This window comes from Phalacrocorax aristotelis, chromosome 5 (genome assembly GCF_949628215.1).
Source record: "Phalacrocorax aristotelis chromosome 5, bGulAri2.1, whole genome shotgun sequence".
In the NCBI taxonomy this organism is placed as follows: Eukaryota; Metazoa; Chordata; class Aves; order Suliformes; family Phalacrocoracidae; genus Phalacrocorax; species Phalacrocorax aristotelis.
The window spans coordinates 16,864,202-16,878,206 of record NC_134280.1 but is presented as its reverse complement, the minus strand read 5'-3'; the positions used below and the strand labels follow the sequence as shown (position 1 = coordinate 16,878,206).

Below are 14,005 nucleotides of genomic sequence, written 5' to 3'. Positions count from 1 at the left end.
CCAAGTAACCTGAGCCTGCTTGCCCAGGGGTACTGGCCAGCCTAGGCTCTTTGCTCAGTATGAGTTATAATACTTTTGTTGCCTGAGCCTGTAGATCTAAAGATAAATTAATGAAATGATGCAAGAAAGATAAGTTACGCAATGGCTTTCTCACTAGTTTTTAAAAGGGGAAATGGAAAAGAGAAGTGATTCCAGAGTTTCTTTTGCTAGTGAATGTGGCACCCTGCACCCGGGAGCGTGCTGAGATGGACAGAGTTCCAGGCTCGCTAAACAAATTGTTAACTACAGTGAGAATTGGTGTTGGGTTTTGTTTGGTTGGTTTGCTTTGGGTTTGGGTTTTTTTAATTTTTAGGATTTTTAGTTTTGCAAAATGATTTTTAACTGGAAGTGGCCTGGCTTCTAGCCCCGTTTCAGTGAGAAATATTGTTCCGTAACCAGTGCACCAATTGAAACACTGGTAAAAGAGGCAGTTATCCTCTGTGTAATTGTTCTGCTTCACAAAATTTGAGTGCTATTTTTTTTGATATGAGTTGAATGTATCTAGCTTAGTCACTTCTAAAAAATTTTTTGTGTGTATGTAGTGGTGTTGTGTCTCAAATAATATAATAGTCTTCTATAGTAAAAGGTCAGTTACAGGCATTTTGACCTATTTGGTTTCACGAGACATTCAGTTAAAGGAAAATCTAAGTTGTTGACCTACAACTGCACCATTCTTAGAGGAGCACACTTAAAGCACAGTTAGTGATGGACTGTGCCGTTTGATTGTGTAATTCATTATGAGAAAAATGGTGACATTGAGTTACATTCCTCAGATGAGATAGTGCTCTGGATTTCCAAAAAACGGGGACTGTAGGAGTAATTCCTTTCTGATCCTTATAGTTGTCAGCTTATGCTGAAGTAGGAAATTTTAGAAGTTGCTAACAATTTGCCTCTGGAATGGAGGCATGCAAAGCATTAAGTTAAGATGCAAGCAAGTAAAACAGTCACAATGAGATCTAATTTTATGTGTGAGTATGTCTTATAACTTCACTGCTTTTTTCTCCCTCTTTTTAATGACTCCGAATATGGAGGACAGTCAGTAAAGCATAGCCTCTTATGGTCTTTTTAGTAATAAATTTAATTCTAAGATCACTCTTAGGTAATGACTTGCCAGATTTTCATAAGTAATAGGTAAAATTCTTTAACTTAAATTGTATTTCAGGATCCTGCAACTACCAAGGCCTGTTAAACTTGAAGATCTTGCAGCTAAGGCTAAAGTTGCTTTTGGACAGACTATGGATTTACATTACAGCAATAATGAGGTAATATTCTGTTTCCTAAATTCTCAGTGACTTGTACATTGATTATTTTAAGGCTGAAGTTTGCTCTCATAAGCAGTGAGAACCACTGCCGTGACAAAACCTCAGATTTCTAATGTGTGCGTTCTCAAATGTGTAAGGCTTGTCTAAATTAGGATAGGCAGGAGATGCATGAAAGTTTTATGAGGAGAGTCATATCTTAATAAATCATGCCTCAGACTTGATTGGGAATGGGTAAATTGTCCTCCTGCTCTGCCACAGTCCTGTTGCATGACTTCAGGAGGCTCTTAACCTCTGAGCTTTGTAATGTTTGTAAATTTGAAGTAGCATTTATCCTTTCTTTTTGTGCTGGTTTTGGCTGAGAAAGAGTTAATTAACTTTTTTTTTCCTTTAAGGATTAATCTTGTTAGATAATTGCTAGAATGTTGCATTTAGTAATGTTTGGACTGGAGAACTAGGCTTAACTGTTGTTCCTCTTCAAGTGGCTCTTTTACAAAGATCGCTTGCGAACACTGCTAGCACTGTCAAGCCACTTGTGTCAGATCAAGATTACTTCCAGCTTTTCTTCAGAAGTAAAGATGGAATTATTAACAGGAAATATATTTACAGATTCAGGATACATTCTTAGGGGTTACTTCTGTTTTTTGCCTTGAGTCAGCAAAGTGCCCAGTATAATTGCTGTACCTAATCTGCATCTTTGCAGAAGAAAATGTCTGTTATTGCTGTTGGTTGGTTACTCAGTACCTTACCAGGCACTCATGTGAAACTGATTCTCAGAACGAAGATTTTCTACAGAAGGCTTTTGGAGACTAGGAGGGTCAGAAGAAATGGCCATTCATGATGCTTTAGCCTCAGCTTCTTTCTCTGATAGATTTTTAGGCATTTGAGCAGGTTTTCTGCTTGTCATCTTCTGCACTAGTTGGCACATCATCCCATCATCGTTCAGAAATGCCACGGTAATAACCTGTCATTAACATTAAAACTGCAACTTAGCATGAAGAGTGTACCATTTGTTATCGAGACCTTCATCCCTCATTCTCATTTCTTTTTGTATAAAAGTACTGTATTTCAACTGATGTATCTGAGCATCACTGAGTCTATTTACAAGTAGAATAGATTTTTTTAAAAAATCTGTATTGCGCTGTTCCTTTGTTACAAGCAGAAGTTGTAATTTGCACTCCTGAAACATAAGCCCAACTTCAATCATTGTAGAACTCAGATCTCAAGTGTACTTTAATGACATATCAGTTTCTGTCCTAAAGATACATGTATGCCAAGCTAATTCTACTTAATTAGATCCAAGGAGATTCTAGTGATGTCTACAGCTGCTCCATGTGGATCACATCATGCCTGATAACTTCCTTAAATTCTGTTATTCAACGGAGAAATTCTGTTAGTGATACAAGTTCAAATAAATGTAGCTGTCATATTGTGAGATAGAAATATGTGGTTTATGCTCTATAAAATAGGACTTATTTTCATTTATCTTATAGGTTTGCATTAATTTAGGCAATGGCAGATACATTGACGCTGTTGCACGTTTCCCTGAAACTTGTAGGATATCAAGTTGTACCAGTGTAAAATGTTTGCTCCTTCATTGTGAAGACTTGTTCCACCATGCTGTACCTATTGAAGGCATCTGAAGGAATAGTTAAGGTTGAACTTCAGACATTTTGGTGCTAACTTGGGGCATCATGTAACAAATTTTATTTTCAGGTTGTTTGGAATGAAAGGAAAGACAGCATCTGCTTATTTGTTTCTCTCCACTTGACTTCCTCATTTCTTTCTTGTGTCCTGTTTAAGATATCTTTTTTTCCGCCCCCCCCCCCCGCTTTTTGTAGCTTGTAATTCCATTAACCACACAGGATGACCTGGACAAAGCTGTTGAACTGCTTGACCGTAGTGTTCATATGAAGAGTCTCAAGATATTACTTGTAATACATGGAAATACACAGGTATGAGTTGACATGCTAAATGTCTTTTTCCTCAGTTTTTTGTATTGAAGTATAATTTGTATCTTCTCTTAAAGATTATTTTTTTCCTATTGAAAATATTACTGACTGCTTCTTCAGTTTACTTTAAGCACGTATTAGCATTTTGCATTGACTTGATTTTCTTTTTCCTAGGTACTGTTTCTCTCTCTTTGTATGACTTCCCTACAGTGCTAGGGAAGTGTTTGTTATTAGGATGACAGTGTGAATCAAAGTTGAGAAGCATATAGAATTTAAGTAACTGTAGCTATTCGAAACTGTTCTTTAAGTCTTATGCTCCTTTGTTGCAAGTGAAATGTTTGTTGTAGGAAACAGTAGCAGTGGACTATAGGCTAAATACTGAGTTATTCTGGTATTACCTATCACATATCTATATGATAGGATTTGTATACATCTGTATACCAGTACATATCAAAAATTATTTTTAAATACTAAGAATGAGCTACTAAAATAGATGAGTTTTGATATAAATTGATAAGCTTCTTTTGACTGCTTGAAAAAAGGAACATGTTGCACAAAGCCTTTAAAAGATGGCCAAGTATTTTCATTGTCAGGAGTATAAAGTAGTAATTGCAGTTTGTGATATGTACGCGTTTTCAGTCACCCAGTGTAAATAACGTGGAACCCTTGCCCTCACTGGAAGATCTAGATAATACAGTGTTCGGTGTGACAGAAAGAAAAAGACGGCTGTCTGTAATAGGTAAGCTACATATTTCAATAAATTTAATTGTAAAAATTGTAAAAAACTTTTTTTTTGTAATATTCTTTTCATGAAGATCTTGTTCTCAACACAGACTGAATTTCTCTTACTCATCACCGACGTGTCACGCTGTAGAGGTTGCACTCGGGGGAGTGGATTTTGGACTTCAAATCAAAGGCCATTTAAATATGTATAGGACAGAAAATTAACAAAAAAATCATAAGTAAATAAATCTATGTGGCATTATTTGAGGTAACTGATGGGTATCCTAAAAAGTTGATGTTAGTACTCCCCTTTATTTTCAGATACAGAAACGAGTTGCTGAAAAGTCTGTTTTATATGGGAGTGACTTTCCTTGCTCAGTTTAGGACTCCCATATTTTTTAATCCTAACCCTGAAATTCTGCAGAGTTGGAAAGGATTAGTTTACATGGGTGGAAGGGTTTGGATTCTTGTTTTGTTTCAAAAGAAGAAATCTACCCAGCTAGCTGTGTGGGCAAATTATATTTCTGTTCCTATATAATGAAGATTCTTTTTAATGCCATTGAGGCAACCCTGCCCCGAATTTTTCATGATTCCTGGATTATGGATTTTAAATGCGATACGTAAGTCTTGTATTGCATAGGCATTTGGGAAATTTCTAAAGCAAGACGTACCAATGAAGCATTTGAAGAAAACCTCTGGATTCTGGATTAGTGAAGATACTCTGACTCTTCTTTCAAAAGGTTCTAACACTCGTGATCGGAGTTCACCTCCCCCAGGATACATTCCAGATGAGCTGCATCAGGTGGCCCGAAATGGGTCCTTCACCAGTATCAACAGTGAGGGTGAATTCATTCCAGAAAGTATGGATCAGGTACGTATGTGTTTTATTAAAATTGAGGTTTTTGTTAGGTTGCTTTATGAGATACTGCTGTTTGAGAAGGATACAGGGTTGTTAGAAAGGACAGCTAAAACAATTATGACAACCCTAGAAAACGTGATCTGTGAGAGGAGGTTAAAATGATTGTGATTGTTTAGTCTTGTAGAACCTGTTTTTTCTTTGTAAGTCTTGTCAATTATTTAAGTATGTTGCTACCAGGAGAAAGAAAATATTCATAATTTCCATCATAGTTGAGTGAGATAGTGATAGATATAAATTACAGTAAGAGATATCTACATTAGAAATCACACAAACCTTCATTTTAATGAGAAGGATATGTAAGCAAGACCAGTTTCACAACTTTCCCAGGTAGTCAGAGGAGGTTTTAAAGAAAAGTTTGGATCTGTCAGAATTATGTGGACTCAGCTGATACTGTGTTGGGGTAGAGGCAAGGGGTTGGCGGTAGGCCTGGTATAAATAAGCTCTGAAATACTTTCCACAGTCACATTTTTATTGGGGGCAAAGGGTGGTGGTGTCACAAATGTAAACTATTTTGTTCTCCTTATTCACCTGCATTATTGGTGTGGGATATCAGCACACTTAGTGTGAATAAAAATACTGCTCTCTGAATACCAAAATTGCCTTTAAAAACAGCAGGAAAAGATGGAGGAATGTAATGGCTCACAGAACTGGCAGTGGAGAAAGAGATATTTTAAGGGGATGGGGTGGGGGGAGAATAATGCTGCGTACCCAAATCACTTCAAGTTCTTGTTGATATTGGCACTGTATTCACAAATGGCAAGAGGCAGTGGTTTTTGTGAGTTGACTAAATAAGAGACAGATGATAGAATAAAAATAGAGGCAAAAAGATTGTGCAATTTGTTGCACAATTTTAATGACTGAGCTGGGAATAGAGACTGAATCTCCTAATTTCCAGACCAGGGTGCTATTCATTATCATAGCCATGTGGTCAGATCCAGCCCAGGCCTGGATTCATTCAGTGAAATTATTACTTTTGGCCTCAGCAGAGTCATTTTTGGTCACTGACTAGTCAAACAGACAGATGATCTCTGAGGCCCAGGATGTCCTTTCACTCCAGAGTATTCAAGAAACATGTAACCTGTCATGTACGCATTTCTGTGTGAGCTGTCAGCAGGGTTTAAATACAGGAATTTTACTTCTGTAGGAAGCCAGGTTATTTCAACCTAGGCAGCCTTGGGGGCCAGATTGGGATGCTGGGAATTCATGACCTCTGTTTGTTCTCTTCCCACTAAATTGCCACATTACCTTGGCAAGTGTTGACTGTGCTGCCTACATCTGTCACAGCCTGCCCCATAAAGACAAGAAGGGAATTTGGGAGTGGAGGGCCTTGCTCTGCTCTCCTGTTCATCTGGCTGAGCACAGCTATTCACACTCTGACAGCAGATCTCTCACTTCTAAGAAGAGATGATGGGTTAGATAGAAGCGGGCCATGGTCTGCCAGTTGGACTATACTTGATTAAGTTACATAGAGGTAATTAATCTGGCAGCAGATGGGCTTTTTTCCCTTTCAGGAGCTGCTGCTCAGCATAAAAAAAGAGCAATATAATTGCTGAACCTGTGGTAAATATTGTCCCCCCTGATATAGAGTTCATTTAAGTGTCTTGAGTTTGCAGAGTACAAATTCACTTTCTGGACACTTTTTCTTTAATAAGTCCCTGATTGGTGCTCAGCAAAGCATGTGCCCAGGACCTTTAAGACTCAGTGCAGACCATAAAAATTGGAGGGGCAACTGCTTAATTTACAGCAAAAGCCTGGCATCCAATTCATAGAAAATAATAGATGTTATGTAATATACCAAAACAAACTTTATTTTAGGAACGAGCTCATTTAAGACAACAGATGAGCTTTCCACTGTTTTTGAGAGGCAGGTTGGTAAAACTGTCACAATCGATAATTCAAAATTCAGATTCTGTTTCCACTTCTTTTACAGATGTGTTTTTCAAAACATTTCAGACTGCTTTACTGCAAAAGAGAAGGGAGTGATGTTTGCCTGTGTTCAGACTTCATATTGCGAGATAAATGAAACAAATGTCAGCCAATAGACATAGATGGTAGTCAGGAGGATACTCTTTACTACCAATCCGTTTCTGTTTCTCTGGATTAGAATTTGAGCAACAAACAAAGCGTTGATGATTACTTTCATAATGGAGTAGATTTGGCCGAGATAGTCAGTTTTATGACTTCTTCAGACTGATACATGGCAGATTTCACAGAGCTCATGAGCATTGATCGCTAGGTAGTTCGTCAGAAGTGTTTTAGAAAAAAATCTGGCTTTGGTGTTTTTGTAAACGCCAGTTCCAGATGGAAGCTTATTTTATTTGAAACAGGATTTTGGGTTGGGTGAAAAGGGAGAGTGTTAATAAATTTTATACATTATCCCTCTTTCTCCTTCCGGTTTCTCTTCAGTTCTATTTAAAATTCTGTGTAACTCAGTTGGAGTCCTAACTAGAGATAAATCTTTAAAAGCTTTCTAGAGTATTTGGTTTTAGCTGTTTTCTGTGACTTAGTTGGCCAAACATAAACCACAACAGAGATTATATAAATTGCATTCACTGCAGTCTTTGTCATATCTGAGATTTTTTTTCTTTGACAACAAAACCCACATGTTTTTCCTAAACTATCTCAGCTTTTTATCCTTTAGAGGCCTATTTTTGTTATTCTGTGAAGCTACTCATGCAGTTATTGATAAAATGTTAAGAGACAATGGCATATACAGGAAGGATGTAGCAGTACAACTTGTTAGGTACAAAGCATGATGCAGGATTAAATACCTTAACTATATTCTAGTTAGATATAAGAAAAATGACAGAATCATTTCAGGAAAAAGAATGTAATGCAGGTTCAACTATGGCAGCTAACTTTTTCTCTAGTAATTAAGATTTCTGGTTTGGTTTGGTTTTTATTAAGCGTTTCAAAGCAGAAACCTTCAAGCATTTTAAAAACAAAAAATTGAACTTGCTGGTCTTTTTCTGCCTGTTATTTATTAGATGCTGGATCCATTGTCTTTGAGCAGTCCTGACAACTCTGGCTCAGGAAGCTGTCCCTCACTTGACAGCCCTTTAGATGGGTAAGAATTACTTACATTCATTATTTATCTTTATTAGAATGCATAATGTATCAGTTGTAACATAAAACTCTCCAGCGTCAGCTACTACTGAACTTCTTCCAGAAATTCCTCTGTAAGTTGTAGAACATCTATAAAAGCTTATTGAAACTTAATTGCTTACTGATGCATGGAAAGTAGAAGTAGGTTGGGTTGTTTGGATTTGGTTGTTTTTACAATTTGCATTTGAAACACAAAAATTTAGACTTCAGATCTTACAAAAATGTACTGAAGATTTTTACTTAATTTTGCCAGTCTTACAGGTATGTGAAATATATTCCCTGGCAGTGAGCAGCCCCATCAAACTTATATTTCTTAGGCACTGCTGTATGAAGTAAGATTCCCTTTTCCAGGTACCCAATTCAAGAAAGAGGGTAAAATCATTTAAAGACTTCAACAGACAGTCCCCTCCTCTTCTTTGCAATTACTGTCCATTCCTTTCCCCTTGTTCCCATTGCAGACTTTCCACTTATTTTTCCTTGTTTAAACCCATCAGTTAGCAAGAGGCAGCGTGTACTATGGTGGGTCTGGAGACCTATTTTGACTGATCTGTTAGGAGATTCATGGGATTTGAGAGGGTCACTGTCCATGGTTTCTCAGCCACCAGGTAAACCAAACAGAACGTACTCCTGTTTGGCTTACGGTTGGTCAGGCAAATAACCTTGGGTCTTATGTTGCTCAGGTTGCCTACTCATTTATTTGGAACTGCAATACAAATAATACTGCTAATTAAATATTTTATTTAATTGCTAGAAAGGTAAAAATTTGGAAATCATTGCCTGTGTGATTAATCAGAGCTATAGTATTCCGTAGTACCATTTTATTTGAGCATATGTGATTTAAGAATATGTGACAAATACATTTGGTCTAACAAATAAATTTAAGTTATAATAATAAGTCTCCATTTCACAAGCAAGAGACCAATAGACATGAAAAGTATTTTGTGGTTGGAGTCTGATAGGTTATACACAGTGTTTAACGTAGCTACATAGGATAGAAATTCTACCAAATGCCAAATTTTTAGGTTTTTGTGGGGTAGGGGTGAGTGGAAGAAGGGGAAACAAAGCAATCTTAATTTGTCTCATTTCTTCTTCAAAACTTCTTTTGGTTGTTTTTTATTTACTTCATTTGTCACCTCTACTTAGTCTTCCTTTTTTTTTTTTTTTTTTTTGTTCCATTCAAATATTTCCTACAAAGATGTAGGTTTTGTGTGTCTATTTAGCTTCTGGTACCCATTAGAACAATTCTTACCAGAAAAAGGAGGACACTGTTTTGGTATGTTTATGGAAAGATACTGTAATCGGTTGCTCTGACTGGCAATCCCATCCATTCCTTTTGGTGGCTGGGAGTTACATACCAGCTGTAGGTAAGAAACAATGTGATCATTTAAGAACCAAAAAATTCCTCATCATTCTGTAACTCAATAAAATTACTCTCTTTGTCCTGTGACTTCCATGGAGAGAAGAGGAAATATTTTGAGATGTTAAAAGGTTCTGCATTTCTTTGGTTAAATTTCCTCACGAGTTTTTTGTAAGCTGTAGAAGAAATTTTGTCAGTCTATAAACCTTTGTGTTTAGCTGTGAAGGTGTTATACATAACAGTGCTCCTTTGTGGCTTTACATGCAATAATTCATGTTTTTACTAATATCATTGCTCATTAACAGCATCTGTTGCTTTCTTACTACATTAAGCTCAATAAGCAAGCTTTTTCCATTGTGACTTATCTTGAATTGTTATTGATACCTATTAGATTTGATTTTCAAAACTGGGGGAACCCAATGTTTCCACATTTGTATGGCAGTAACTTTTCATCAGCCATGAAGAGTTGTGAGACAATAAGATTAAATGTTTCAGTATTAGATTAACAGCAGTTTTCAGATGCTTGTCGTTTTTACACTTCCAGAGACAACTATCCCAAATCTCGGATGCCAAGAGCACAGAGCTATCCAGATAATCATCAGGAATTCTCAGGTAGGCAAAAATCACTGAACATACTAGCTTTCCAGAACTCTGCCTCTTACAAATAATAGGGCTTAGAAGGGAAGTTCACATTGAGAGATATTATATTACACAAAACTAATACAGTAGAACAGAACAAAGCAACAAAATCCAATCCAAATGCATACAGTAAAAGACACAATGAAATATAAGATCTTCCAAATGTTTTGTTCTAGATGATCGTGTGGAACACCACTGTTAGTATGCGTAGTATAACTTCTCTTCTCTGAAAAGAACAAAAAATGCAGTGGATAGGGGCAGGCAATGGTTTGTTAAACTGCACGGTAATGTCCATCTCTAAGCTGGCACATAACCTTATTTAGTTAATTTTGGAGTGTCATGGTTTAACCCCAGTAGGCAGCTAAGCACCACACAGCTGCTTGCTTACTCTGATGCAGTGGGATGGGGAGAGAATCAGAAGTGAGAAAACTTGTGTGAGTTGAAATAAAGACAGTTTAATAGGTAAAGCAAAAGCTGTGCATGCAAGCAAAGCAAAATAAGGAATTAATTCACTGCTCCCTGTCAGCAGGGAGGTGTTCAGCCATTTCCAGGAAAGCAGGACTTCATCACACCTAATGGTTACTTGGGAAGACAAACAGCATAGCTCTGAACATCCTCCCTTCCTCCTTTCTCCCGGCTTTTATTCCTGATCACAACCTCATATGTTATGGGGTATTGATTCTATTGACAGGATGAAAAGAAATGGCCTCAAGTTGCATCAGGGGAGGTTTAGACTGGATATTAGGAAAAAATTCTTTACCGAAAGAGTGGCCAGGCATTGGAACAGGCTGCTCAGAGAGGTGGTGGAGTCACAATCCCTGAAGGATTTCAGAAAACATGTAGACATGGCACTTCAGGGCATGGTTTAGGACGTGTGGTAGCGTTGAGTTGATGGTTGGACTTGATGAACTTAGAGGTCTTTTCCAACCTTAATGGTTCTATGATTCTATTCCTTTGGTCAGTTGGGTTCAGCTGTCCCAGCTGTGTCCCCTCCCAGCTTCTTGTGCGCCCCCATCTACTAACTGGCAGGGCAGTGTGAGAAACAAAAAAAAGCCTTGATGCTGTGTAAACACTGGTTACCAATAACTAAAACATCCCCACGTTATCAACACTGTTTCTGTCACAAATCCAAAAGATAGCACCATAAGAGCTACTATGAAGAAAATTAACTCTATGCCAGCCAAAACCAGTACATGGAGCCTTTATTTTCTCCTGTGTGAAATGAGGATCACTTTGAGGTGCTCGTGACTTGTGTAATTGAAAGCACTGCAAAGTGAAAGGATGAAGGAGAGCTGTGTGCTATGCCTATAAATTAATCATCACCGCTAATGTTGTTTTCATACGGTACTCTGGCTTGAATCCAAGTTGTTGTGCATAGTTCAGGATACGAAGTGCAACGGATAACCTTGAAAGTGCTTTGAAGTGTCTTTCATGGACATGCTTCACTACAGAATTTTGTTGTTGAAAGTTTATTAGCTTCTAGTGAATCTGGGATGTTTTGTGGGTTTTGGTCTATTATATACTTTAAGGCTTCTTTTTATTTTTTTTACAAAGCTTTGTCTAGATAACTGTGCAATGGTGTGTTTTTTTCTTTTAAGGATTCTAGAGTGCTTAACAGTTTGTACCACTTCTAAATGAAAATAAAACTAAAACTATGTATAGGAAGCATTTAGGTGGCAGAGGTCAATACCCAAAAAGTCAGAAATGTCAGAAATTAGTTTGCCTTTGGTAATCCTAATCTAGTTTACTTGTGCTTGTTTATTACAGTTATTTTTCTAGTAAGGTGTTATTGCAATGTTTTTTTCTGGGGTTTTGTGTTGGTTTTTTTTCCTGTGGGATGCTCTGGTATATTAACAATGTTATAGACAGCAATCATTAATTCCATATTCAATATTTATTCTCATGATTTGATGTGTAACAAAACCAGAATGGTATATAGAGTCAGAAAAAATGTCAATCTGGCCTAGTCTTTTCTCCTGCCACAACCAGTACCAGGCTTCTGTTGAGCAGCGTGTAATATTCCTTCCTGAGGATATATTCCTAGTCATGTATGGCTTAAAGGTTCTGCAAATGCAAGATGCTCTTCTGTGATTAGATTTTTTTCCCCCTTCCACAAATTTTTCCAGCCCTTATTTCAACTTGTATAAAAGTTGTGCAACATACTGCATTTTATGAAGAAGTTTGCTCTTTGTGATTTTTTTTCTTTTTTTTTTAATAGACCTCTTTGTCTCCCTTTGAGCTATTGCTTTTCTGGTGTATTGAGGCCTACATTCCTCATGGAGAAGCAATTTTATATCTTTGACCATCTCTGTACTTCTAAATCTTTTCCAGTTTTACTACATCCTTTGAAATGGAATAGACCAAAACTTTGTTCAGTATATCTTAATGATTTATAGCATTTAATTTGCTTCTTAGCCAATACAGAGTTCAGCTGCTTCTTTATTGGAACTCACTATCACAATCCTGTACAGTAGCCTACACTGAATTTCATCTGCCATTTTAACATCCGATCATGTAGACTCTGAAGGGCTTTCTGTAATTATTCTGTTGGCTTTACTTCTCCAAATGATTTTGTCACCTCACTATTCATTATTCTGTCCAGAGAATTCATGCATAATTAAACTGCATGAGCTGTAGGCCAGATTCCTGTGGAACTGTTGACCATTTACTCCCGTCTTATGTACTTATCATCTAACCACTTATTTATGCATGAGGGACTTTTCCCTTTATCTCATGAATACTTTTCTCCTTTAATAATTTTTAAAACAGGACCTATTGAATATGTTTTAGTAATTCAAGCTGTGTTGACTTGTTCGCCAATTTTTCATATTTATGCATCTTTAAATTTTATTCTTTGTAATAGTTTCTGCCAGTTTGCCTGGTGAACTCTAGTTTCACAGAATTCCTCTAGAAGCTATTTTTAAAACTCGAGTAATTAGGCATGCTGCGGTCCTCTGAGGTTCTTTTAAGCAAGAGGCTGCAAACCACTTGGGCTATTGAATTCTTGATCCTTTGGAACTTTTGGCTGAATGTCCTTCTAGTTCATGTGATTTGTTAAGATTTCTGGCTTTTGTTCTATAATCTATTTTTTCTCTGATGCTTCAACTTGAAGCATATCATCCGATATGTTCCCCCATGTTTAAGTTCATAATACCAAGCTCATTAATTTAATATGCTTTTGCCACATTTTAAATTTTGAAATGTATCTTTTCATTTTTTAGTAGAGTATGATATCCCAATATTTGAGAAATTTGGAAAGGGGGGGACTTACCCCCGAAGATACCATATTTCATATCATCAACAAGACTACAACGACGGTAAGTGAATACTGCAAGAGTTCTACTTTCTTAATCTGTTTTTCTCTTCTTAAAAAGTGAAGAAGAAAATTTAGATTGCAAAGTCTTAATGAATGAAAATACTGAAGAAATTAAAAGCTCACCTTCTTTCCCCAAAACTTACTTCCTAAATTTCTAATGACTGATAGAGCTGCAGAGCAGTCTTACCTCTGGTAAAGTTATGGATTACAGAATTTGTGATTCATATGTACAGCTATGATGACGTTCTCTAGCTTTGTCCATGCACGAGTCATCCAGCGTCAGCTCTTGATCTTTCTGATGCTTTTCTGTCCAAAGTAGGTATGTCAGCTAGTTTGTCGTTTCTTATTTGCTTGTAAAAAAACTCAAATACAGTGGAGTTCCTATTAACAGTTTCTCAGATTAAAAGAGTAAATAAAATCGAAGAGCAGTGATTTAAACCGAGAATTAACAATTAGCTGGTGAAATCAATTGTTGAAATGCAAGACAGCGCCTGCTGATGTGGCCACCAAACTGATTTGGACAGCCATAACATTCATGTAAATTTAACATGTTAAATTTCTAAAGGAAGGAAAGAGGAGCAGCTGAAGGATTGTCTGACTTAAGAGTATGTCAAGCACTAGTTGAGAAATGTTAAGAAGAAACTTCTCCAAAGAGCAGATGGTTTTATTTGCAGTATGGAATGAGCACAGCAATAA

At 36.9% G+C, this 14,005-nt stretch overlaps 1 protein-coding gene across 2 annotated transcripts in view; it reads left to right on the top strand.

Annotated features, from left to right (window-relative positions):
- MAP3K2 (mitogen-activated protein kinase kinase kinase 2) overlaps positions 1 to 14,005 on the top strand; it is a 50,420-nt gene that overhangs the window by 25,121 nt on the left and 11,294 nt on the right. The window contains exons 5-11 of one of the 2 annotated variants that reach the window (XM_075093120.1): positions 1,202 to 1,301; positions 3,140 to 3,253; positions 3,890 to 3,989; positions 4,714 to 4,844; positions 7,880 to 7,959; positions 9,899 to 9,966; positions 13,218 to 13,310. In XM_075093120.1, coding sequence (XP_074949221.1) covers positions 1,202 to 1,301; positions 3,140 to 3,253; positions 3,890 to 3,989; positions 4,714 to 4,844; positions 7,880 to 7,959; positions 9,899 to 9,966; positions 13,218 to 13,310 — 686 coding nt within the window. Of the gene's footprint in view, positions 1 to 1,201; positions 1,302 to 3,139; positions 3,254 to 3,889; positions 3,990 to 4,713; positions 4,845 to 7,879; positions 7,960 to 9,898; positions 9,967 to 13,214; positions 13,311 to 14,005 lie in introns of both variants that reach the window. The other variant, XM_075093119.1, reaches the window with a different exon arrangement.